The following is a 27,516-nucleotide window of genomic DNA, read 5'->3' as shown; positions in this document are numbered from 1 at the left end:
CAAAATAAGTTGGGCTTGTTTTAAATAGTATTCGGAACTTCTAAACAACAAATATCGCAACTATATAAACATGATGAAGTATGCCTCACGATTTTTATGTCAATAACCCTTAATTGGTTTATTATTTTATTGGGTTTGTTTGGAGAGAATGAGTATAATTTCAAGAAAAGTAAAATTGTAAATTTGACGATGTTCTGTTTTAATAATACCACTCAAATAACATAGAAGAAAATCGTAAAAATAAAGCTTTAAACATCTAAATAATTTGTGTATAAAGTATAAAATCGAAATGGGATTGTAAAATAGGGAGCGATTTATAATACATGGAATACAGCCTGTTAAAAGTTTTGGAAATGTTTTGGTTTTCAACATAGTATAGAATTACAGAGTATAGGAATTTAAATAGAAAGTCTTGTGTCACTCACTGTATTCACCAGAGACAATGACAATTATTATGGAAGCTACAGGTAACAATTGGGAAGCTACGTCATAAAAATAGAAAAAAGAAGACTGACTGATATTATTTTGAATGTATGAAAAAATCTACTAAATCTAAACTATTTTTGTAACAATAACCCTGTGTGACACCTGTTCGTGTTGTGATGTGAATTACGTGTTTTGAATTCCATATTCTATTGTTAAAAACATTGTTTATTTTATATTGTTATCTAACACGTCACGTTCCTTAGAAATAGTGTGAATACTATTTATGCTTAAAAGCTTTATTACTCCACAACGGCAGTCGATAGTCTTTCATACATATTGAATATTCAGTGATGTTAAGAGAAACGTATGAAAACATGAAACTAATTTTAGCCAAAAAGTCAATTACAAAGAATACAACTGGGGAATATTGTTATTTTCTCTGTTTGTGGGACAGTAGAGACACCAAAAACTATGAAGCTAAAGATTGGCCAAAAAAAAAACAGTCTTTGTTTCATACGTTCATAGTCAACAGTCATAGTTCTAGATCAAACGTTAAATATGAACCTCTTATTCCACAAGAAAATGTGATTCTTCCATCTTTACATATAAAATTTGGTTTAATGAAAACTTTTGTTATGCCATTGGGTAAAAATGGTAAAAGATATTTGCATTTTAATTTTTTTTCTGTAAATTTTTCAAGGAAAGCATATTTGTTGGCCCATAGATAAGAAAACCTATAAAAAAACAATGAATTCGATGAAAATATTACCGCGAAAGAGTTAGCGGCTTGGTTTTCTATACCGAGCTTTTAGTCTATGACTTGCTGCAACAATTTAAGTGGTGGGGTGCAGAATATTTCAAAAAATATATTTCTTGCATTCCTATTTCGATATTCCCGCTAATCTTGGAATGGTGAGTGACGAACAAGGCGAATGATTTCACCAGGATATAAAACAGATAGAAGAGAAGGATTAAGTTATTAAGGAAGATAGAATGCTGAAATGTTAGTAGATTACTGCTGGTTTGTAATGAAAAAGGATTCTACTCTTCACAAGAAGAAAAGTTAATATTTCGTCATTTTCTTTCAGAATATATGGCTCATTTTTTCTGTTGTCCACTTAAACCTAATCTATTTTGATTCATTGTGTATTTGCAAATATACATTACTATTTATTTTAATAAAATTAATAATGTAAATAAATAAAGATTTTCATATTGTCTTTATTTATCATAACTTTCAAATGGCACGTGTTACAAAAAAACCGTTTAAGCTCTTGTGTTAAGCAGGTACAGTTTGAAAAGACAGTTTTATTTAATGTTATAAAACAAAAAAATTGCCACATAATATAATTAAAATATGTAAATTGTAAGAAACTTACCAACAACATTAAGTGTGATGAAATGGCTCATTTTAGGTTCGGTGCTGACTTGACATTCGTATTGACCAGCATCTCTGGCTTGGACGTATTTAACTTGTAAGGTCCATGTGTCTGTTGATTCAACGAGGAAAGCTTGAAACCTGTCATCGGCTATGAAAGTGTATCTATCTACAGTTAGGATGTGAGCATCCCTCTTCCTAATCCACGACACCGACTTGTTACCCAACTGTTTCACTTTGCATGGCAAGTAAGCGTGAGTTCCCAGCTGCGTTGTGATATTTGTTGTTGTCGTTGGATCAAAATACGGTCCTGTATATAACCCTGTAAACCTTTTGACTGCGTGTGCTGCCTCTCCACCAGAAAACACTGCAAATAAAAAAAGATTTATGTTATTCATCAACATCATGTTAGACAAAAGGCAAAGCACATTAGAACCAAAATCGAACAACTATACTGATTAGTCGGAAGATACTCTAAATTTGATCTAAAATTAAATAGACTGAAGACAATTATAAAGCCAATTTAGACCTATGCACTAAAAATTCAAATCAATTAGTCATCCAACGCTGTCAAAACAAGGTTCTCTCGATTAATTACCAATGTCTATCGCTACGTAACCAACGAAGAATTGCACGATGACCGGGAAATCAAATAGATTTGCAAAGTTATCCAAGATTTCGCCTTGAAACATGAAAGAAGATTACTAAATCATACTAACGTGGAAGCAATACAACTGCTGGACAGCGTGCAGTATGTCAGGAGATTGAAGCGAACCAAACAATACGAGCTTGGCTATAAGTTATTATAATTTTATAATTGAGGAATACATATTGATTTATTTTCTCGCATTCGCCTTGCTTGTGAATTAATGCAAGTACGAATGAAAAGTCGTAATAAATTAAATTATAATTAAGATTTTACTAAGCGTATCTAATAAAGATGTTATAAAAAAAGTTATTCATGGAAAATTGAGAAACTTGAATGCAATTTTTTTAAGTACTATTTAAAATGCACGTCCATGCCAAGAATAATGACCACTGTTTTGACAGAAAGAGAAAGAGAGAGGTAGAAAAATACCGAAATGGAATTTATAAAACATATGTGAAACGAAAATTAGATTTCAAGTGTTCAATATTTATGGTAATTTTTCCTTTTTTCCACATGAAGATTTATCCCAAAATTAAATGGTCTTGTCATAATTCGCTTGTGTGTATCTTCGTATAAAAAAAGAAACGATGTTTCTGACGTTTTTAGTTGGGTTTTTCCTAATATTGTTCTAACTAATGCGTTCTTTTCTATCCACTAACCTGTTCGGTGTATATACTGTTACAACAATCATCTCCGTATAGGAAAAAAAAAACAGTTCAATGTATTATATTTAATAAACTGGTTTATTTTATCGTCTTATTAGCATGGGTCATTCTGGTGAATCCTCTTTTTTTTATTTTCACATGTGGCAACTATATATTGCTATTTTTGAATTGTTTGATGTAATTTTTAGCACTTATATAAAGAAACATATTTACCGAAGTCGTATAGGTCTAATTGACATTTTAAAACAGACTTAATATGTCAAAAATATGATTATAAGGATTTTCGATATAATATTTTTTATGCTGATATAAAATCATATACGTCATCGAACGAAAGACCCGATTTTTAAACCAACCAAAATGAAATAAACTTCATTTACATATCGGAGAAGACACAAGATGGAAAAGTACACGTAAATGGCATCTTAAAAATAGGAATGTCTCCGAATAAAATTACTGTCTCAAAAATAATCTTTTTATTAAATGATAAAAATCGTTCTAAATATAAAGAAGGAGAAAAAAGCAGACTTCATCGAAACAAACATTTCCTTTATATTCACGAATCGACGAAAAAAATCATCGAAGATAAATAGAATTTAAAAGACATCTGTGGGACCCAAAACAGGCTTTAAATATTCAATATTCCCGCTTAATTTATGCTTAATTTCATTTCTGGTTTGTTTCCGATGCCCAGCGAGACAGAGATGCGAATGAAAAACCATCAATAAATTTAAAAATTTGTTGATAGCCATTAATATGATAATAATGTTTTGATTTGTTTGGATAAAATCTCCACAATCACTGTCAATCCGCAAATAAACCTTTGAAGTATATTATGCCACGAAATACATTCTATTTTATTTCATAATATAAATTTGTTTATTTAGCGGCAGTGGTATTTATCGCATTTTTAATACTTAACTACTATTTGAAGCTTCATCATAATATTTAAAGTGCTGCTATTAATCGATGCAAAAATGGAATCTGGTGAATCTGGTGATTACCAACTAGGTAAGATTGTATAATCCAGTGAAAATCTTCCAACGTACCATGCAAATCCAAAGAATGAATTCATGTGTCATCTGTTCAAAGTTTTCTGGTTTCAATATACAATTTAATCCAATAATTTATTGTTTATTGTAGTTTTAACAGCTTACGGATCAATACACTATGAATGTGTTTTTTAATGTTTATATGTTATATGTTTAAGTAATACTTCTAATACTAATAATAAGTTTTTGACCATTCTCTTCTATCCATTATTTTTGTTTGCTTTTAATATATATATATATATATATATATATATATATATATATATATATATATATATATATATATATATATATATATATATTGACTTGTAGTTGACAATAACATGCATTTAAATGTTAACAAAATGTCATCAGTAACTTAATGCTTAATTTAAGTTTATTGGTTATGTATTTATTTTTTTTACTATTTATTAGTTTACTATTAAAGGTGTAAGATAAATTAAATTCTGATTTAATTACAGAATATAAACTGAGAAAGTTTGAATGTGCTGAAATATATAATTACATATAGGGTTTTGGTAATATTATTTAAAAAAGTATCAAGATAATATATGTGGTATGAGATATAAGAGAAACTTTTTTATTTTATCATTGGCCTATTAGAATGTTAGGCCCCCAAGGTGCTTTATAGAACACTTTTAGACCAAATCCAATCCTGTTAGGGCATTCAATATGCTGACATAAAAAATAATATACTATAAGTGGAAAAGTTGAGGAGAGTTATAAATTTTTTCCAAAGGTTTTGATATGTGAAATAAGCGTGTTTGTTACTATCCCATTTTCTATAATATTATTAAACATGATATAAGACAATATATAAAAACGACTCCCAGATATATTAAACTTTCAAACTTTTATTGGATCTCTTGTCGTTTCCTATATAGAACAAATCAATTCCTTTTTTTCCACTCTGAAAGATCTCAGCGAATGCTTTCTCTTCGCGTGTAGTTTCCTGTTTTTAATTAATAAAAAAAAATATAGACAGCAGCAGCAGTCGATGTAAAGTTGAAAGTTTTAATGAACACATATTTCTGTAAATTTATTGTCAGTCAGATTTTTCAACAGAAATTCCCGTTGTTGCTTCGGAACTTTTTTTCGACTGCAGACTGAAAAATGTGTTTTCCATGTTACAATAAAAAAAAAGACTACAACAAAAATGAAGCAATTGAACGAAGTAATGTAACAAACAGTATATCTTTCTGTGACAATAACAACTGGCTATTTTAATACCGTTGGATTAAAGCAAGTCGTTGGTTGAAATTAATCATCGGCAGTAGTTGGCAACTAGAGATTAGTCTGGATTTGGAAATGAAATTGTTAAATTGATGAAATTGCGCCTGAGCTATCGGAATGCATTTTAGAAGAGCTGCTCAATAGCAAATCTCAAGGCGCTTTTTCCCCCCAAACGGACAAAAAAATACATCATCGTAAAATATTTTTCAATAAATTTTATCGCCATTTTATACACGAATATTCACTATATTAAAACAAATCAAATTACCCAACTGTCTTCTTTATATCACGTTTAAAATAGAGAACAGAAACAAATATTTTTATTTTATATCCGTTTTATTGTTTATAAAATAGATGAACAGAGCCTGTAGACGAATAAAAATGTTTATGATGTGTTTAGGATATTCACAAATCGTAGTAATGCCATTATTGATTTTTTTAGATTTCTTTTATGAGTCGTGTTTTGGTATGATATGTTTTATTTATGTGAACTAGCTGATATATTTTTATCAAGTACATTCATTTACATTTGTATAACAAATGTTAAAATTAAAATAATGTAAAAGTACAAATATTTTAAGTATCATAACAGATGTGAATATGATTAACCGATTATAATTTCAAATAAAATTTCACTGAATTTTAATATTAGATCAGTTTTTATAGGATTTTTCATAGATTCGATATAAGGTAATCATTATAATACCCATTTTAATATTTTAAACAATTATTGACCTCATTATAATATTTTACACTGTTTTACACCTTGTTTATTTATTGTAACTATAGTCTCATTTATATGATTTACTATTTTACGAATGTTATCATAACGGAAGTAATACTGAAAATACAATTTTTTTGAGTATCATAATAGGTAAAAACATGGTTCTCCGATTATAATTTTTTAGTACATAAATTTAATACCCAACAAATTTGACAAATACTTTAATAACTTAATTGCTACTTCATTGAAATAGTTAATTATTAATTGTAAGTAATATTTAGTGCTTGAAAGCAGCTGGAAGCAAACTTGAATTTAAATTTAAAATTGTTAAATTGATGAAAATGTATCTGAACAATTGGGGTGCATTTTAGAAAAGATACCCGACGCTCTACTTTATATAAGCAGTATTGTTAAGTGCTCCCTTGTTATGCGTTTGTCACTGTTGTAATAAAACGACAATTTTATGGAAGGCATACTTATTATTTGCAATTTCTTAAGAAGTATCAGTTCTGCGATTTTTTTAGGTAACAGAAATTTGTTTTGTCACGAGAACAACTTGCTCCCATGGTGATAATTTTAGAGTTTCATTAAATAACAAGTTTAGGTATATTTCTTTGACCCATCTTCATTCACTACGAGTTATATAAGATATCACACATTAAATTTACGATACTTTTATAAACTGGAGTTCGTTTATTACTCTAAAGACCAAACTTAGGGGCTACTTAATTAACTATGCAGTAAAACACTTATTACAATACTCTTTAGATATGTATTCAATAATATTTATTCACGACTAGAATATATTTACAATTCTAGTAAAGGAAAAATAATCAATTTCGTCATTGGATACAATAACTTACTGTAATTTTAACAGCTTATAGAGTAATATACTTTGCTGATTTGACCAAACATATAAAGTACTTTTTACAGTATTTAATTTGATTTGATTGTTCAATCACTACCAGTTTATTATATTTACGATACTATAATAAAGTGGAATTCATTTATTACTCTAAAGACTAAATTTAGGAGCTAGTGAATTATTTTTGTAGTAAAATAATTATCACAATACTATTTAGTCATATATTCAACAATATTCATTCATTATTACAGTATATGAAAAACAATCAATTAAGTATGTTTAAGTAATCTTTTAGGTTGTGGATTCTAACTTAAAAGAGTTGAATTACATTTAAATTTACTTTATCTAAGTGGAATGTAGATCTTAAAAGGAAACACATTAGTTAAATAGAATTTTTTTAAAGGCGAAACATTTATTCCTCTTGCTTTAACTACAACATAAAATGGAATGATTTTTTTCCTTGGGTGTACCTTACAGTCGAAATGAAAAGCCAATTGATAAAAGAGCTAAATCAAATAAATAAATAAAAGATTTTTCAACCGAGGTAGTGGAGTTCGGTAAATAATGACGGTTAAGATAAATTTCAGGCCAGCGGGTTTTTTTTTATTCGGCGCATGGGGACTTTTAATGATATGTTCCTGTGACGGGGCAAAAGAGTATCCCAGTATTTTATACGAACGTAATCACATCTGCAACCTTATCGACCGGAAATTGTTCTAGTACTAAATCCTGAAACAATGGTCCCTCTTTGCCTCTCTAACATAAAAAAAAGGATTCGACATACCTGTATTGGTAAAAAAAAGGTAATTCGGAAAACGTGACAAAATTGTGATTTATCTTTTCACATAGCGTTCCGTATAAAGAATATCTGTTTTAGAGAGTTTTTTTTTATCATATTTTATAGTAGATTTGATATAAGGTAATCATTATTATACCCACTTTTAAATTTTTAATATTTTAAATAATTATTGACCTGATTATAATATTTCACATTATTACTTTATCTGTTTTTTTTTCTGGTTACTATAGTCCCATTTTTATGATTTACTATTACGCAGAAGTTATTAAAACCGAAATAATGTAAAAATGTTATATTTTTGAGTACCATAATAGATGAGAACATGATTTACCGATTATAATTTTTCATAAAATATCACTGAATATAATTTTAATTTTTAGCTATAATTAATAAGATCATGTTTTCTATCGTATTTTGTCGTAGATTTGATATAAGGTAAATATTTTAATATTATAAATAATTATCGACATGATTACAATATTTTACACTGTTTATTACTTTATCTGTTACATCTTTTTTTCTCCTGTTGCTATGGTTACATTTGTATGATTTACTATTAAATATATGTTGTTATAACGAAAATAATGTGAAAATACAATATTTTTGTATCATAATAGATGAGAATATGATTCGCCGACTATAATCTTTTATAAAATTTCACTGAATATAATTTTATTTTTAGCTATAATTAATTAGATTTGAAGGTTTTAGGGTAACAAGTTTGATTATAAATAATACATATTATATAGTAGAAAAATGTATCTACTGACCTTCAGGAAATGTTGAGATTTTGACAAAAATAATTGACAATTGTTAGGTTGAGTTTTAAATATGAATTATGCAATCAAATAAGGCGTATTGCTTTATGTGACAATAACGATACTTGTTATTTTAATACCGATGGATTAAGGAAGCCGTCCGTTTAAATTAATTATCGGATGTAGTTGGCAACTACAGATTACTCCGGATTAAGGAATGAAATTGTTAAATTGATGAAAATGTATCTGAGCTATTGGTATGCATTTTAGAGAAGCTCGACGTGCCACTTTTTATAAGCTATGCTGTTAAGTGCTCCCCGGTTTTATGTGTTTGTCACTGTTGTAATAAAATGGGAAATTTTATGTTGAGGATGTTCTTATTGCACAGCGAATCCTCAGAGAAAAATATAATTCCGGCAATTTATTAGCTAAATGGAGTTTGTTTATTTATATATTCCGATGTAAATATGCCATAAAATATCAAGGATTCAATTTTTATTTATGACAACATAAAACAGATATTTATATTGTGAATTTTTATATATAAATTAAACCCGGAAACATATTTGTTTATATTAATTTACTTTTATTCTTACTTCGAGAGGAACAATAGGCCGTATAGGACAATAAAATATTTTATGATGTGTCGAGGATATTTACAAATTGCGACATTATTAGTATTGATTTTTTTATGACTGAGGCTGTTCAAATCTTAACAGAATTTAGTAGATATATTTTGTTTAGTGTTTCATTGAGTGACTTTCATAAATTAACTAACATAATTGACTTTAGTTATAGTATTTGTACTTTTGTTTCATATATTGAGGAAATACAATTACAATTACACTCAATTAGTATTCACATGAATTGGTTATTATTGAAATATCTAAATGTGAGACAAACATTCAAGACAAAACTTTTTAGGGCCTCTTTAAATACGTTCTTCTCCACTTTATTAGAGAAGATCTTATATTAAGCGAGACTGTCAACAAAATGATAGAATCTGGTACTCTCACAAGAATTGTCTCATTTACACATCCTGTTCACTCAAATATACAGGATGGGCCAAAAGTCCCGCTATCATTTTGATTGCGCGCCATCTTGGTTATATGATGTTTAGCTAGGTTTCGCTTTAACCATTATGTTGCGTAGAAGTCCAAATTTTATTATGGCTTAATATACACCACAAGTACGAGCAGAAATAGTGACAATATTTATCATCGTCAATGGTATTTGACGGGACTTTTGCCCCACACTACATATCCTAGCAACGCTGTATCTCTGGTATGAGTTATCAGACTTTACGCTATTGGTGGTTACTAGCAGGTATAATTTTCACGGTCCTCGGCATAAAGCCTACCGACTGCTAAATGATCAACTTGGAGATCATCCCAGAAGACATTCGGTTTTACCCAGCGTGACTGTACTCTTGCTTAAGGACAATCACAAACATATATTTACGACCATGCCTCAACAGGATTCGAACCCCTGACTATCACAACAGTACGAGGACTGCGTCAACCAAGTCGACAATAATAACAATAACAGTTTGCCAAATATGTTTTTAATTAATGAATCCTGATATATTTTTGTACTGTTAGCTAAACGTTTATCCATATCTAATCCCTAGTTGAAACTCTTCATCACCTTGCAATTTGTTGGCGCTTTTATACATATGCGAGGGAAAAAGTTTTCCAATTTGCGGACCTGCAGCTTTGGAGAGTAAAAAAACTAAACTATTTCCATAAGCACCACCGAAACATTGGTCGACGTGATTCTGTCTATTTAGGTGAAAAGAAACCCATAAAAGTTTCCACAGACATTGTAAGGATATTCGCCACAAAATCTTTTACATTTCATAAAAATACGTTCATTTATGGTTTTAGTTTTTTATATCAAACTATTTTTAGTTTATTTATGATTAACTATGTGATAATAACAGCCTGTGAGTTAGAAAACCGTGGCTGTAAAAAAATATTGTAAACTGATCTGAACAGTTTGCAGAAACTGTAACAAGTCTCGTAAGCGCTTAGTTAACTTTTCTATTTTAATATGCTCCTCTTGTTGTTCTCATTATTTTTCCATTAACCTTCGTATACCGTTCGAAACTCAATAGGAACTTGTCACCTGTAAACACCAACGCACCTTTTGTTTGTTTTTCTAGAGATCGTTAATTAAAAGTGTTCAATAATTAATATAGTAGACTATGAAAGTATCTTTTGTGGAATAAATTATCTCGATCCAATGAGCTGGAATTGCTCAGATGAAGAAATGTATTTATTAAGGAAACATTGTTTTTAGAGCAAACATTTTATCACGTTTCCATTGTTATTTTTAATAATTGTTCGAAAAATATACGGTTATATTGATATAACGTGAATTTTCGTTTTCAATATTAAATAAATAATTGCAAAATCGAGGACGATATAACAAAAATTTGTTTCTAACTACTGTTATTCGACAATTTGTTTGTATATATCGTTTATATAATTGTGCCATAAATTATTTGCACTGTATTCACAATAGATAACAAAACTATCATCCATAAACCCTAACGGTTATTTTGTTTGTTATTTTAATGAGATCTATCATTAATTAAAAGTGTCCAATAATTGTTATAATAGACTGTCCAGTGAGAACTGGAAACAATTCAACACGTACATCACTGTATTAATCATTTATTCAGTGAAAAGTGTTTGTTTTAGTAAATTGCGATGAATTTGATTAGTATACCTATTGAATGGTTGTTATTTCGGTTTGTTTGAAACTTGGAAAGTGAAAATAATACAGTCAACGAATTGAAAAAGTTTTTTTACTAGTCTATAAGTATAGAAAATTAAAATCAATGAAATGTTCATAATATAGTAACTCTTATTCTTCTTCTTTTATGTGTATTGGGGTGAAAGTTTTCCAATTCTCAGACCTAAATAAGACGATAAAAACACTGTCACCGCAAAAACATCGATCTATTTTATATAAGTGCAATAATAACATTTCATAAGCTAATTATTCATTTTAGCCAATATACTCAGTTGATAATTATACTAGCCTAATTGTTCCGATAAAATATTGACAATTTCGATTTATACCGAAACGACACTATACGTGAAAATTATCACCTGTAAATACCGATTGAAATAATGTTTATTATTTTAATGATACCATTATTAATTAAATTAATTAAAAGTCGCTGATATTATTGATAATTTAATAACAGTGTTTATCTTTATGGTCGGAATTTGTTTAGTTTGCTGATTTGTTGAATTGATTTATTTTAAACAAACAAGGATATTAATTAAAATTATTTTCAGTTGTAAGAACTAATAACTATATAATGGCTACAAAATTTGATGATGATTATTAAAAATAATGTACTATACGTATAGGCAGATAAAATGTACATATATCAAGGACCACGAATAATCCGATCCTTATATACAGTAACTGTCGTTAACGATGTTGTGAAATATTGCTGTGGTTCAAACAAGATTAAAGAATGTGTTAATGTTGGTAATTCCATAATAATTTTAGGAAAATATTCCATTTCAAGTGGAGGCATGTGTTCATGCTGTAAGCTTTTGTTTAGATTAAAATATAAACAGATTGGCGGTATCTTGAGGGCTTGGACGGATTCAACAAATCACCGCTTTGTATTTCTGATAAAATTCTAAAAAACAACTTAAAGCTATTCTATTTTCCTATCATTTTTGATTAGGAATTTTATTTTTAGGTGACATTTTAAAGAACATTCGAAAATGTATATTGGAAGTGTAATTCAAGATTTAAAATAAAATCCCTTATATCATATACCTTAAAATTATGTTAGTATATAAATATATTGTTATTGCAGCAAAGTTCTGTATAAGGTAGACAGTCTCAAATATATTTATCAACATGTAAATATAATGCAAATAAAATATTGAAATATTAATGAATAAATAAAATTTTGTATTCAAAAATATCCCTTAAATTTCATTCACAATCTTTATATTGTTTATGTTTAAAAGGAAAAATACTGTTGAAATATTCATATTTGAATATTTTTAATGAGAAATGATGCCTAAAGTATTCCTAAAGTTTTACTCTGGATGGACGAACAAGAAACCAGCTGAAGTTGTGTGTTTATAACAGTTTTGGTTTAAAGTAACAAAAAGTAGCACTCCAGTATTTGACCCGGCAACCGACATACACAAAAACATTTCGACGCTAAGCTTTTTAGTATTGTCTAAGTATATTCTCCTGCTTTCAACGCAAGATTTTCGAGTAAATATATCAAATATTTGTCAGACTCCTCCATATACGTTATTAAATATTTATAAATCTTTTCGAGTGGAACAAAGCTTCTTTTTTTATAATTTGAATTTCATGATATATTCAATGTATTTGCGATAAGGGCGCGAAGAAAAAAGGATAACTTTAACACGGTGGTTGGTGAGTGAGTTCTAAGCGAACTCCAGTCCAATCGAATCCAGATAACAATTTGGTCTTAAGGGAGTTTTAAGATATAAAGGGGATGTACATAACAGCCCTGGAAATAGATTTAGGGACGGTTAGGGTACCTTCAGGACCCACGGGAGGATATGAAACTACATTTATTTTTATTTTATTACATTGGGAAAATATTCGAAAAGGTATCATGGTACAAACCATATATTTTTAACGATTTTAATGGTTAATGAGAAACTATATGTTTCTTTTTTTTATTTTTTTTATTGGATATTTTAATGTGTATCAGTTTTTATTTGCAGAATTTTGATTTAATGAATACTAGATACTACTCCAAGTTATTATCTCAATATATTATCTACTATCGATAACCTCATCTAGATAGTGGACAAATTGGTAACAATGGGTAAAAATAAGAGACAGAATTGAGGTATTGTCTTTCATTACGACAATTTTAGATCGCACATATTTTCAGTGGCTTATAAACAATTAAGTTAAATTGACTAAGTAGTTTTAATGCATCCAATACATAACCCAGACCTTGCCCTGTTTGATTACCCTTTATTTTGATCTCTAAAAAATTCTAACGGTGTAAAGCTTATGACTCTATCAGGGAATTAAAAAAAATCATTGCTCAAAATAAATTTTCTTTTAAAAACACGAAATAGACCAAAATTACATATTTTATCAGATAATATTATCACACGATCTTGATCAGGTAATGTGATTTCGTATATAATTAAAATGAAGCTAAATACAGTAAAAATATATTTACATTATTCCCATTTCAATTCAACATATTTTTGAGTATCATAATAGATGAGAATATGATTCACCGATTATATTTCTGCAAAATTATAATGGTGTAAAGCTTATGATTTTGTCAGAAAGTTAAAAAATTCATTGTTCAAAATAGTACATATTGATTATCAAATATTTTTTTTTTAAACATGAAACAACCCAAAAATAGTTTCTCTTTAGGCCACAAAATTAAATATTTTATCAGATAATTTTATCACACGATCCCGATCAAGTAATGTGATTTCGTGTATAATTAAAATGAAGCTAAATACAGTATAAATGGATTTATATTATTCCCATTTCAATTCCACCCCTTTAAATGGTAATTACATTTCCATTTATTTTTTGTGATGCTGGTGAGGTTGGGAAGGTCCAAGTTTGCTAAGGACGCAAGTGCCTTTTTGTCCTATACACAAAATTTCTTTTGTTTCGAGTCTAACCACCATTCATTCGATCTATTATTTTCGAAATCGAGGTTAAAGGTTTTCGAATAATTTAACTAGTCTTGTATGATGCGAACATCAAAGACCTTTTACCCTTGAGACAAATCTTTTATCATCAGAAATTCGAGAATTAATCAAATGTCGAGCGATTTTTAAATACATTATTATGCTGACTCTGGTTATTTCAAGAGATCATTTCCATTTTTGTTTTACTTCAAGAGTTATTGTTATCGTTTAACTGTAATTCGTTAAATGATACTTAACAAAACAAAAACAAAATTGTTATATTATGTTACTAATATTATTTTTGCAAATAAATATAAGTAATTAAACAAACTATAAATAGAGATATGTTGTCCGTATTCTACTAGATCTCTATAAATGGTAATTACATTTCCATTTATTTTTTGTGGACAAGGTTGGGTTTGAAAGGTCTGGCTTTAGTGAGGATGAACCTTTTTGTTCCATATACAGTTTTCTTTTGTTTTGTGTTCAGTAGTTATTCATTGAAGCTATTACAGATCTAAAAAGGACGATTAGTGATTATTTATTTTTTTTTGAACAATAATCAACACATTATTGTAGTCATTGTAATAATGTTATTATTGTTAAGTGATAGTTGTAAACAAGAGTGTTAACAATATGTCCATATTAAACTTGTAAAAGTTATAAGTTTAATATTATCAATAACATGGATTCAGCATTAGCATATAAATGGTAGGAGATAATTCTATTCAAAAACATTAAAAAAAAATTTTAGGTTTACTAGAAGTAAAACAGGATAACGTAAGACATATAGTGATTTCTATTAGTGTGTAGACAAATAAAAATAATATTTGATTAAAAAACTGGTATATATGAACCAGTCTGCCAAAAAACCCTGGAACTCATTGTGTACAATCTGAAAAAAGTCGAGATATTTACGAAACAACAAAGTAAATATGTTTTCCGGAAAAGGCCCAAGGATAAGTATTAAATGTTAAAGGTAAAATGGCAACAAAAAATGTTCGTTTTTCCGTAAAACGTTTACCTTTTGATAGGCTTAAATGTATATATAGAAAATATGATACATTGACTTACAAATGTGAACAATACTCGCATGTCTTTCCAGTTACAGTTACACGATAAAAATGCTACTAGAACTATTCCATTTCCGTTATATTTTTGTTAAGAAATTGTATTTTTAGGTGGAATTTTATGAATATGAGGAATTGTCTTATTAAGAATTAAAATAAATTTTGGCGTGTCATATGTTTTAAAATTAAGTAAATATATAAATATATTGTTTGTGATTATTTCAAACTTTCTCTGTAAGGTAAGCATTCTAAAATATATCTGTCATAGAAATAAAGTATCAATAAGAAGTCCATATATTACTCATGAATGAAGAGTCTACTTCAAAATTATTAAAGCCTTTAGATATAGACCATAGACCATAGTCTAGGTGACAATTACAAAGAACAATAAATAAACCTTTAGTAATAATTGTAAAGATAACTCAAGTTTATTTATAAATAATCAAATAACTATATATCATAACATAATATTCTATAATTCACCGATTGTTATATTACAAATGACCTCATTAATTATTAATTAAGATTAGATGAGATAAGTTTAAGAAAAACAATTGTATTAAAAAATGGAAGATATTATTTGCATTTTTTATCTTGAATTTTTTTAGCGTTTTATTTGAACCCAAAGAATTAAAATCTAAACTCGTTCCCTCTGTTTTATAAACCGATTAAAATCGATCAATTTCCAATTTAAAATTAAGAATTCTAGGCGGCGAGAAACACAACAATCTTCTTCTTCTCTTTTTTTTTTGGTTTTTTCGGTTCTTTCAATATTTATTTTTGCATAATAATAAAGGCGGAAAAAAGAAGCTGCCGACGCATTTAATAAAAGTTTTTTCCCTTTGCTTTATTTTTATGTATAACTTAATCTTCTAATCAATTTTTTTCTTCATTGAAAAAATGTCTGTCAAGCTACCGTCAATTAGTAAAAAGGTTTTTCTTGTAAGGCCCATTCAATTTTTATGCCTCGATATTTCGGCTTTGAATGTAATGATAGATTAGGGTCATAAGTGACATAAAAAAGCCTCGTGGTATTTCTTTTCCTGTTTTGACTTAATTAACGTATAGAATTTTATCAGTTTTCATGGATGGATGCTGTAAATGATCACAACCAATCAATTAATTTCGTATTAGGACGGGTATTCTCGTCTAGAGGTCTAAATTTTTAACGTTTTGTCGAATAATTTTGCCAGCCTTCTTTTTAAATACATTTATTGATATTTTATACAAAAAAAAATGGATAACAAAAAAATTTTTATCAGTTATTTACAGCTGGTGAAGTTGGGACTAAAAAGTGGGTGGATAAGATTGTAACCCTTCTGGTTATCTGAAACATTCTTAATTAGTAAGAATGTCGTTGTAGCCTCTATAAAAGAAAACAGAAAAAAAACTCAAAACCCTCAGTCTGATTATAATATTCCTTCCTTCGATCTGGATATTCTACAAGACCAAAACTTATATAAAAAATATACATAAACTTATAAATATATAAATACTCGCATAAACCAAAACTTTAAGCCGCATATCTTCTATTTAAAATAACAGTGAACTTAGTCATCAAGATGTTTAATGTATTGCCTATCGTAATTTGTAAAATTGTTTTTAGATTAGACAATATTTTTCTTCTAATTTTATTTTAGTTAAAAAGAGATACAATGCTATCTGATAAGTTCGAACATGTAATCGACAGCCTAAAAAGCCAACCAGTTGTCAAACGTCTTCAAAATTCTTCAAAATATTTGTTATAATAACTACATGTTACAAACCGGCAAACGTTTCAGCGCTTTGCTTGTTTTGATACATTTCAAAACGCTTTTTATTATTACTCCATGTTCTGTTACATGCATATGTCCTGGCTGAACAATATGACCGCAGAGTATTACGTCTTCCTCGCTACCATTACATATTTAATCTAATTGATATGGGGTGTGGCAAATAATTATTGCAATAGACATGCAGGTAGAGATGGATATACAAGCAAGAACTGTCTGAATATATCGAAGGAAGCATTGTCTACAATAACAGCTTCTGTTTCCTCGTAACATCTCGACATAGAAGAAGAAATTGAGAAATGGTGGAATCGAGAGCAAGTGTTAGATTGGAAATTAACAGTTTGGTTATTTATTTGAATAGCTATTTCGAAAGTGATCGAATGAAACTTTCTGAACGTAGGATTATGATTCAATGCAGACAATTACCAAGACAGGGTGATAAGAGTGGCAAGAACTAAAGACGAGTATATAATTGATATAGGATAACTCTAGAAAATCATATTGTAGAGTGTGAAAAATTTCTGTGCATAAAAGATAGTTCAGAATATACTTGAGCATTTTGCTAAAAAGTACGAGGAAAGAAAGAATACTAACTGTTCCGCAGATATGGCAAATACATTAGAGAGAATGTAGTGATTGAATCAAGAAAGATCTATACAGATAGTGACAGAACAAATTAAGGAGAATACAGTAATATTAAAATAACTTTATGAGGAAACATTGTACCGAAGAAAACAAGAACTAAACGTAAAAGGTAATAATGCTCCCTAATGAAAGTAAAATACATTATTTGGATATATAATTGTTAATTATATATATATATATATATATATATATATATACATATATATATATATATATATATATATATATATATATATATATATATATATATATATATATATATATCACTATATGAAAACGCGCCTATAACTCTATTTCATAGGTGGCGTGGAAAAGAGTTCAATGTAAATATATTAAACACAACCCTAATCTACAACCTATTATAACTCTATAATCAATTGCAGTTTAAGTCCTTCGATCATGTATATATTAGATTTAGTATAATATTAAAATAAATTATATTTGTTAACAGGTTTGTTTCATTAGTTTATTTAGAATAGAATTTTCTTATATGTCAACGTCAAAATGAACTAAAAATCAGAGTTGATGCGGCAACATTGCGACGATTTGACATCATCGACTTAGATGACGTGAGTTTACTGTTTTATTGAACAGGCTATAAACATGATAATTGATAAAATCGAGATCTGTAACATCAGACCTAGTAACCTTCAACTGTAAACCACAAAATATCGACTGTTTGTTTATAATTTTAGGCTTTTAATGTTTCTTATTGCGATTTGTAAATTCTACAAGACTCAAACTTATAGAATATATTAAAAAACTGAAGTTTTATTACTTTAAACGAGAAATATTTTATAAAGGCAGCAGTTATACACTCAATTAATAATTGTTATAAACCCCATATAAACATGATGATTGATATAATCGAACTCTATAATACGAAGCGAACGTATTTTGAACTGTATGCTAATAATAAATGATGTATTCAGCATGTGCGGAATCTTATTTCAGTTCGGATATCACTTTTTTAAAATTAAAATGCATTTTGCTTTTGGTATCATTTATTCTCATGGCTTTTTACTATATCGGTATTTCGAATTTTTGCAGCGTACGAAACGGTACAACGTGAAAAAGTAGCAGTGAATTTTTAACGACGAATCTATTATTTCATGGAAAAATAGACTTTATTAAAATGTATAGATGGCTATGCGAAACATTTTTCATACTTTCTCAGTATAAAAGAGTTCAATATGCGAGAGTAGCTTTTTCTAAAATTGTTTCTCGCCCGTTTTAATTATTGTTTCATTTTTTATTGCCTAGCGCAGCGTCAAAAAGTGTTCCTGTTAATTGGAAGTAAATTTCTATCGCCCGATGTAAATATTTGTCTCCAATATTTTGTTTTCATTCGTTTTATTCCCACTAATCTGTCTAGAGAATACTTGGTAATTTTTAAATATATTTATATATACAGAGTATCTAATGGAAAAGTTTATTATATATTTTATCAGTGATAAAAGTGTTACTATTGATTTTAACTGAAATAAATGTTGTAGTCATGAATATTTCGCTTCTGTGTTATTGTAAAAGGCTCTGCTGGACTCATCCATGATTAATTGTGCTTGGGGTTATCAACAAAACAAAATGTTACACTTTATAATTAGGATATGATTTATTCCAATCATACAATAAAACTAATGAATGTGGAAAATGCAATTTTCAAAGTTACATAATTAGCGTCTGTATACACTGTATAATACAGAGATACTAAAAGGTGAACTGTTATTTTATGTAGAGTAATGTCAAAACCATCGAATTTAACAGTTAGGTTTGGTTGTGTTACTTCACATATTCACCAATAGATATGGCTGATCAAAATACATGCAAACACCTAATAGCAATAAAAATATTTTATTCTCATGTATCCATTTATACTGGACATATGTAGACTTTAGAATAAGCTTTAGAATAAGACTAATTAATTAAGATAATATTTTATACAGAAGATTGCTTAATGAAGTGATTTTCTATATGCCATGCATATATAATATAGACAGAAGAAATACTTATTGCCAATAGGGCACATTGTGGACTCACGAAGAGTAATAAAAAAATGTATCTATTTAGGTAATACTCTAAGTAATTTTTAAATATATTTTATATACATTGTGTTTAACGGTAAAGTTTATTATATATTTAATTAGTGATATTAGTGTTATTATTGATTTAAACTGAAGCTAATTTTCTGGTCATAAATATTTCGCTTCACTGTTGATGTAAATTACTCTTCTGGACTCACCCATGATTATTGTGATTGGGTTTATAAACCCAAGAAAATTTATCACCTTTAAATTGGAATATGATTTATTCAAATCAAACAACCAAACTAATGATTGTGGACAATGCAATTTTCAGTACTCCACTATTAGCGTCTGTATATACAGTAAAACATAAAAATACCAAAAGGAAAATTGTTATTTTATGTAGAATAATGCCAAAACTACCAAATTTAATAGTTAGTTTAGGTTGTTTAAACTTCACATATTCACCAATGTATATTGCTGATCAAAATATATGCAAATAATTAATAACAATATAAAACTTGTATTCCCATGTAACATATCTGTCTAGGTAATTAGGACCAATGATGTATTTTAATTAGAAAATGATTTATTTAATTAACATGTTTTAAATAGTTTTTTAATATTATTTATCATAAATTATGTTGAAATGTCTTAATGTGATGTTGAAATCTATTAAAACAACAAATTGGTTGGTGATATATTAATGTAATCGTACTTGACTATTTTATATTGTTTTAACTTTTATTGGGTAGTTGTTTCTGTAACTGGATCCTCTCTAAGCTCTAACAAACTTACGTTGAAACATGGCCTGTTCCATCCTTTAAAGAATAAATGCTGATTTAGCCAATTTACTGCATTGTTATCCAAGACAAATGTCTTGTCTTAGTCATTCTGTCCCCAACCAGAAAGTATAAATACAAGGCCCGTCTAAAATAATGGCAGCCATAACCTATAAATGTGGTTACATTTCTTACTATTTTAATTGATTTATTTATGTAGTGCTATAAAAACCTTCCTCATTCCATTATAGGGCCATTTCAGTGATTGTATTAATAAAAATACGGTGTGTCTCAAAATCAGACGTATAATATTAAAGTGACGCGAATTTTTTCTTCGGCGCGCCTCTTTATTTCCTTTTATTATCCAAAAGAAATGTAAAATCAATACAAAATGTCCGCACTTTGTTAAGAACGTACGAATTGGCATAATATTCCATTTCTTGCTATTTAAATTCGATGAAAAAATCACCTGTGAACAAAATTTTGTCTTCTTTACCTTTCCATACTGTGGAAAATATCTAATAAAATCATCCGATGAAAAATGAACGAAAATTTCATTAAATTGGTTGTAAAAGACGGACAGGGACAAAAATATATAAGTTAGAACAAAAAGGTAATAATACAGAAGGTAATATCTGATGACGTATCTAACGCAGAAAATGGGAAAAGTTGGGGAAAAGTACCTAAATGCAAAAGCAGAACAAAGAATAAGGAAATGATGAAATTATCGTTGATATTGCCGTAGAATAGGGAGAAAAGCTTATCTCAATTGTCACCTTATAACCAGCTCAGATGGATCAGTTCATCGGCCATATTGTTCTTAAAACAGAATTATGGAAAAATATACTAGCACTGATTACAGTATAATAATAGCGGTAATCAACTAAAATATATCCGCTTCGGCCTTATCACAACTACATAAAAATGTATTTTATGGAAAAACCGAAAGAGATTTTTATTTATGAGGAATATATCTTCTGTCATTTTCGGAGATAAAAGGTCAATATTGTTGGTTCTCTCTATTATTCATATTTCTCGACACAACAGCAAATAATATACAATTATGTTTATATGAATATAAAAGTAACAGTATTAATTTTGAGGGATCAGCGTTATTTTTTGAATGATTAGCTCTTAAAAAACTATAGGACTGTATTTGGTTTAAGTGAGCATGCGCATTTCCTTGACATTGCTTTGAAATGCTACTATATAGGTCTTTCAATGGAACTTTAACGTAGACACTTTTGCGTAATTTCCTCGATTTTAACAATTCAATTCAGGAACAAAAAAAGAAGAAATCGCTTTTAAAACAAACTTAGTTCCAATGATTTCGATATGACAGTGAAATAAATTGTGATAATATGCTTTGGGTAAAATTATAGATTGTATGATTCAGTCTTTCTTGCATTTTAATAATGTAAAATATATTTATTTTAAATTAAATATACCTTTATAATTATGTTGACCCATATATTTACTACAGATTTTTTACTTCATATTTAAACCTTTAAAGTTCGTACGTCATTAAAATAATAAACATACTCTTTTACTTCACATATTGGTAAATTTTTCTATTAAAATTTATTATTATTCAGCTACCGGCGACAGAACGGTTCTATTACTGTTGCGGGTTCTAATCCTGCTGGGGCATGCATGTACTTTATGTTTGTGATTGTACTTTATGAATGTTTTTAATGATAACAGTGAAAAATCCGACAAGGAATAACAATTCCAGTCACGCCAATAACCAGGCTGGGTAAGACCGGATGTCTTCTGGGATGGTCTCTAAGTTGGTCACTGGCAAGTCGGTTGGTTTAATGCCGAGGACCGTAGTTCGGAGTCCACGTTGAACTGTAGGTCCAGTCAAAATAAACTCTCGTTGGTAAAAAGGAAACTTTAAAATATAAAAAAATTATTTATACTGAAAAACTGTAAAAAATATAATTAGAGTTAAATTTATTCCTTGAAGAAATAAACGCGACAGTGATGTAAAAAATGACGTCAATATTTAATAAAATGCGCGTGCGCAATTTGAACCAATTATAAATTATTTAAATTGAATTTTCGTATTGTTTTGGTTGTAGGTTCAAGTTTCATTTAGAGTCATCAACGCCATTTTTAAACATTCTTTTTGACGGACTACCTGAATACATTTTGTCTAATTTTTTTATTTTTGAGATCTTTTGCCATATTTTTATTAATTCTTATTTAACTAAGTGATAATTTGAGACAGTTAAAGCAAATATTCTTGATTTAATATGTTTTGATTTAAGATTGTCGTCAGTGGCTCGGCGTTTTATATCAAACATATATTTCTGGAAAATGTGTTTAGAATATCATTAATTAAACTTAGAGAGCCACAGAATCGGTTTATACCTTAATTGTATATGTTGGAACAGCTTTTAATAGGATTTGCATTTATATTTGACGATACTGCTCTCTCATCCTTCTTACTACCTTTGCTACATTCAATTTTGTTAAAAGTGTTTAGGCTCTATTTATACAAGGATCTGGCCTCGTCTTTAGAATTTTATCGACATTCAAAAAACAGGATTTAAAAATTACGATGGTGTACGCACTGCGGCAACTGTGTTTTTTTTAAGAAATCCTGCAAGGGTTTAGATGACATAAAAGCGTTGGCTGCCATACATAAAAAATATCTCGCCTTTTTTATCGAAACTCAATGATATGGTCGATTAATCACGTCAAAATTTAATTAATAGGTTTTTATCTTAATATTAGGTACAAGAGTAAGTTTTAAAGGCTTTTTAGGTAAGATATATATGTCGCGAAGCCGCCATATGTAATGGAAGAGATTGATTTATTTTGTAATAAATTTTGGTTACCCATAACGATAATAAAGTCGAGTTGAATAATGTATCTTTTTTTAATTTTAATTTATCTCAATAAAGTTGATAAAACCAGTAATTTATTTATTGACAAATGGACGAATAATCAAAATTCGAATCGTTTATAAACTGATTTATACGGCACTTAAATATGGTGAGATATTTGCTGAGAAATTTGACGTATTAATGACTAAGTAATTACACAATGGAACTGAACAGCCAAAGGGGTTTGAATTAAATCATATCAATTTCAGCTAAACATTGTCCGTTTTGGTTTTGTTCCTTACAATGTAATAGCGTACCAGAGATATTGGCCATATCCATGTTTTGCATTTAAAACGTAGCAATAACGTTCTATGACCTGACCAAAATATTCCCTTAACTTTATTGACTTGATTGATTTAACACTACCTTTTGTTCGTTTGTCGCTCTATTATCTCCAGGAATAAATTAATTTGTATTATATCCATATGTTTAAAAGCATACATTTAAGTTTTAGAAATATTTTGAAGTTTCAGCCACTTTATATACAGGGAATGTACAAAATGTTATGAATACCTGATATATACACAATATTTATTTATTAATAAGGTGTTCAGCCATCATTTGTTGTTAAAACAGTTACAGATCTTCGGAAAGTAGATTGGTGCGTGCCTGAAAATATTCTACAGGAATGTTGTCCCATTATTGCGCCAAAACATTCGCCAATTGCTTCAATTAATTGACTTTTTCTTGTAAATTTTTGTTATAAGTAGAGTGTAAATTAATATATATTGCTAAAATACTATTACTTATATAAAATGCGATGCTCTATTTGCTGGTAGTATATGTAATGGTTTTTAATTATATGAATTAGTTTTAGAGATTTACGCTATAATGTGTTTTCGGTTAAATATCTTATCAACAATATTTTCATCCATACCATAAAAACTATTGGCTAAAGCTAAAAAATAACATTGCTTTCATTTTTCTTACACCGCAATATTGATGTTATGTGGAAATATGAACTTATTTTGACACTTAATAATTTTTTGCACTTTTTCCATAGAGGAAAAAATGTAATTTTTGGCATCTTTAAACTTTTTGTTATAAGTCTAGTTTAAACAAAGATATATTCTTGAAAATATCACTACTTATATAAAATTTGGTGCTCTATTTAGTGGTAATAATAATTTTTAGTCACTTGAAGTAGTTTTAGAGATTTACGCTATAATGTGTTTATGGTTAAATTTTATTTCAACAATATTTTTGTCAATATCACAAAAACTGTTAATTGAAGCTCAAAGGTAATGTTATTTTCGTTTTTTTTTACTACATAATATTGATGTAATGTGGAAATACGGACTTATTTTGACACCTAAATTTTTTTAATATTTTTTCCGTATATATAATCAGGAAAAAATGCAATTTTTTGAGATTTTAAAACTTTTTGTTATAAGTCTATTTTAAACAAAGGTATATTCCTCAAAATATCACTACTTATGTAAAATTTGGTGCTCTATTTAGTAGTAATAATAATTTTTAGTCACTTGAATTAGTTCTAGAGATTTACGATATAATGTATTTTTGGTTCAATTTTATTTGAACAATATTTTTGTCAATATCACGAAAACTGTTAAGTGAAGCTCAAAAATAATGTTATTTTCGTTTTTTTCATCATAATATTGATGTAATGTGGAAATACGGACTTATTTTGACACCTAAATTTTTTTTATAATTTTTCCGTATATATACTCAGGAAAAAATGCAATTTTTTGACATTTTAAAACTTTTTGTTATAAGTCTATTTTAAACAAAGGTATATTTCTCAAAATATCACTACTTATATAAAATTTGGTGCCCTATTTAGTAGTAATAATAATTTTTAGTCACTTGAAGTAGTTTTAGAGATTTACGATATAATGTGTTTTTGGTTAACTTTTATTTCAACAATATTTTTGTCAATATCACGAAAACTGTTAAGTGAAGCTCAAAAATAATGTTATTTTCGTTTTTTTCACCATAATATTGATGTAATGTGGAAATACGGACTTATTTTGACACCTAAATTTTTTTAATACTTTTTCCGTATATATACTCAGGAAAAAATGCAATTTTTTGACATTTTAAAACTTTTTGTTATAAGTCTATTTTAAACAAAGGTATATTTCTCAAAATATCACTACTTATATAAAATTTGGTGCCCTATTTAGTGGTAATAATAATTTTTAGTCACTTGAAGTAGTTTTAGATATTTACGATATAATGTGTTTTTGGTTCAATTTTATTTCAACAATATTTTTGTCAATATCACAAAAACTGTTAACTGAAGCTCAAAAATAATGTTATTTACGTTTTTTTCACCATAATATTGATGTAATGTGGAAATACAGACTTATTTTGACACCTAAATTTTTTTAATACTTTTTCCGTATATATACTCAGGAAAAAATGCAATTTTTTGACATTTTAAAACTTTTTGTTATAAGTCTATTTTAAACAAAGGTATATTCCTCAAAATATCACTACTTATATAAAAGTTGGTACCCTATTTAGTGGTAATAATAATTTTTAGTCACTTGAAGTAGTTTTAGAGATTTACGATATAATGTGTTTTTGGTTCAATTTTATTTCAACAATATTTTTGTCATTATCATAAAAACTGTTAACTAAAGCTCAAAAGTAATGTTATTTTCGTTTTTTTCACCATAATATTGATGAAATGTGGAAATACGGACTTATTTTGACACCTAAATTTTTTTAATACATTTCCGTATATATACTCAGGAAAAAATACAATTTTTTGATATTTTAAAATTTTTGTTCTAAGTCTATTTTAAACAAAGGTATATTCCTCAAAATATCACTACTTATATAAAATTTGGTGCCCTATTTAGTAGTTTTAGAGATTTACGATATAATGTGTTTTTGGTTCAATTTTATTTCAACAATATTTTTGTCAATATCACAAAAAATGTTAAATGAAGCTCAAAAATAATGTTATTTTCGTTTTTTTCACCATAATATTGATGAAATGTGGAAATACGGACTTATTTTGACACCTAAATTTTTTTAATACTTTTTCCGTATATATACTCAGGAAAAAATGCAATTTTTTGACATTTTAAAACTTTTTGTTATAAGTCTATTTTAAACAAAGGTATATTCCTCAAAATATCACTACTTATATAAAATTTGGTGCCCTATTTAGTGGTAATAATAATTTTTAGTCGCTTGAAGTAGTTTTAGATATTTACGATATAATGTGTTTTTGGTTCAATTTTATTTCAACAATATTTTTATCATTATCATAAAAACTGTTAACTAAAGCTCAAAAGTAATGTTATTTTCGTTTTTTACACGATAATATTGATGTAATGTGGAAATAAGAACTTATTTTGACACCTAAATTTTTTTAATACTTTTCCGTATATATACTCAGGAAAAAATGCAATTTTTTGATATTTTAAAATTTTTGTTCTAAGTCTATTTTAAACAAAGGTATATTCCTCAAAATATCACTACTTATATAAAATTTGGTGCCCTATTTAGTAGTTTTAGAGATTTACGATATAATGTGTTTTTGGTTCGATTTTATTTCAACAATATTTTTGTCAATATCACAAAAAATGTTAACTGAAGCTCAAAAATAATGTTATTTTCGTTTTTTTCACCATAATATTGATGAAATGTGGAAATACGGACTTTTTACTCAGGAAAAAATGCAATTTTTTGACATTTTAAAACTTTTTGTTATAAGTCTATTTTAAACAAAGGTATATTCCTCAAAATATCACTACTTATATAAAATTTGGTGCCCTATTTATTGGTAATAATAATTTTTAGTCGCTTGAAGTAGTTTTAGATATTTACGATATAATGTGTTTTTGGTTAAATTTTATTTTAACAATATTTTTGTCAATATCACAAAAACTGTTAACTGAAGCTCAAAAATAATGTTATTTTCGTTTTTTTTCATCATAATATTGATGTAATGTTGAAATACGACCTTATTTTGACAACTAAATATTTTTTACACTTTTTCCGTATATATACTCAGGAAAAAATGCGATTTTTGGCGATTTTGAAACTTTTTGTTCTAAATCCAATATAAACAAAGATATATTGTTGAAAATATCACTACTTATATAAA

General features: G+C 27.9%; 1 protein-coding gene across 3 annotated transcripts in view; it reads right to left on the bottom strand.

The window, feature by feature from the left end:
- The window catches only part of LOC143197535 (lachesin), a 543,053-nt gene that overhangs the window by 11,093 nt on the left and 504,444 nt on the right, over nucleotides 1-27,516 (bottom strand). For 2 of the 3 annotated variants that reach the window (XM_076406073.1, XM_076406071.1), the window contains exon 2: nucleotides 1,806-2,171. In XM_076406073.1, coding sequence (XP_076262188.1) covers nucleotides 1,806-2,171 — 366 coding nt within the window. Of the gene's footprint in view, nucleotides 1-1,805; nucleotides 2,172-2,402; nucleotides 2,525-27,516 lie in introns of those variants that run through there. The other variant, XM_076406072.1, reaches the window with a different exon arrangement.

This window comes from Rhynchophorus ferrugineus, unplaced genomic scaffold, assembly GCF_030347505.1.
Source record: "Rhynchophorus ferrugineus isolate W39M unplaced genomic scaffold, kcgeb_rfMv2 rfM5, whole genome shotgun sequence".
Taxonomy (NCBI): domain Eukaryota; kingdom Metazoa; phylum Arthropoda; class Insecta; order Coleoptera; family Curculionidae; genus Rhynchophorus; species Rhynchophorus ferrugineus.
Note: the sequence above shows the minus strand (reverse complement) of the source record. Positions and strands in the feature narration are given on the sequence as shown.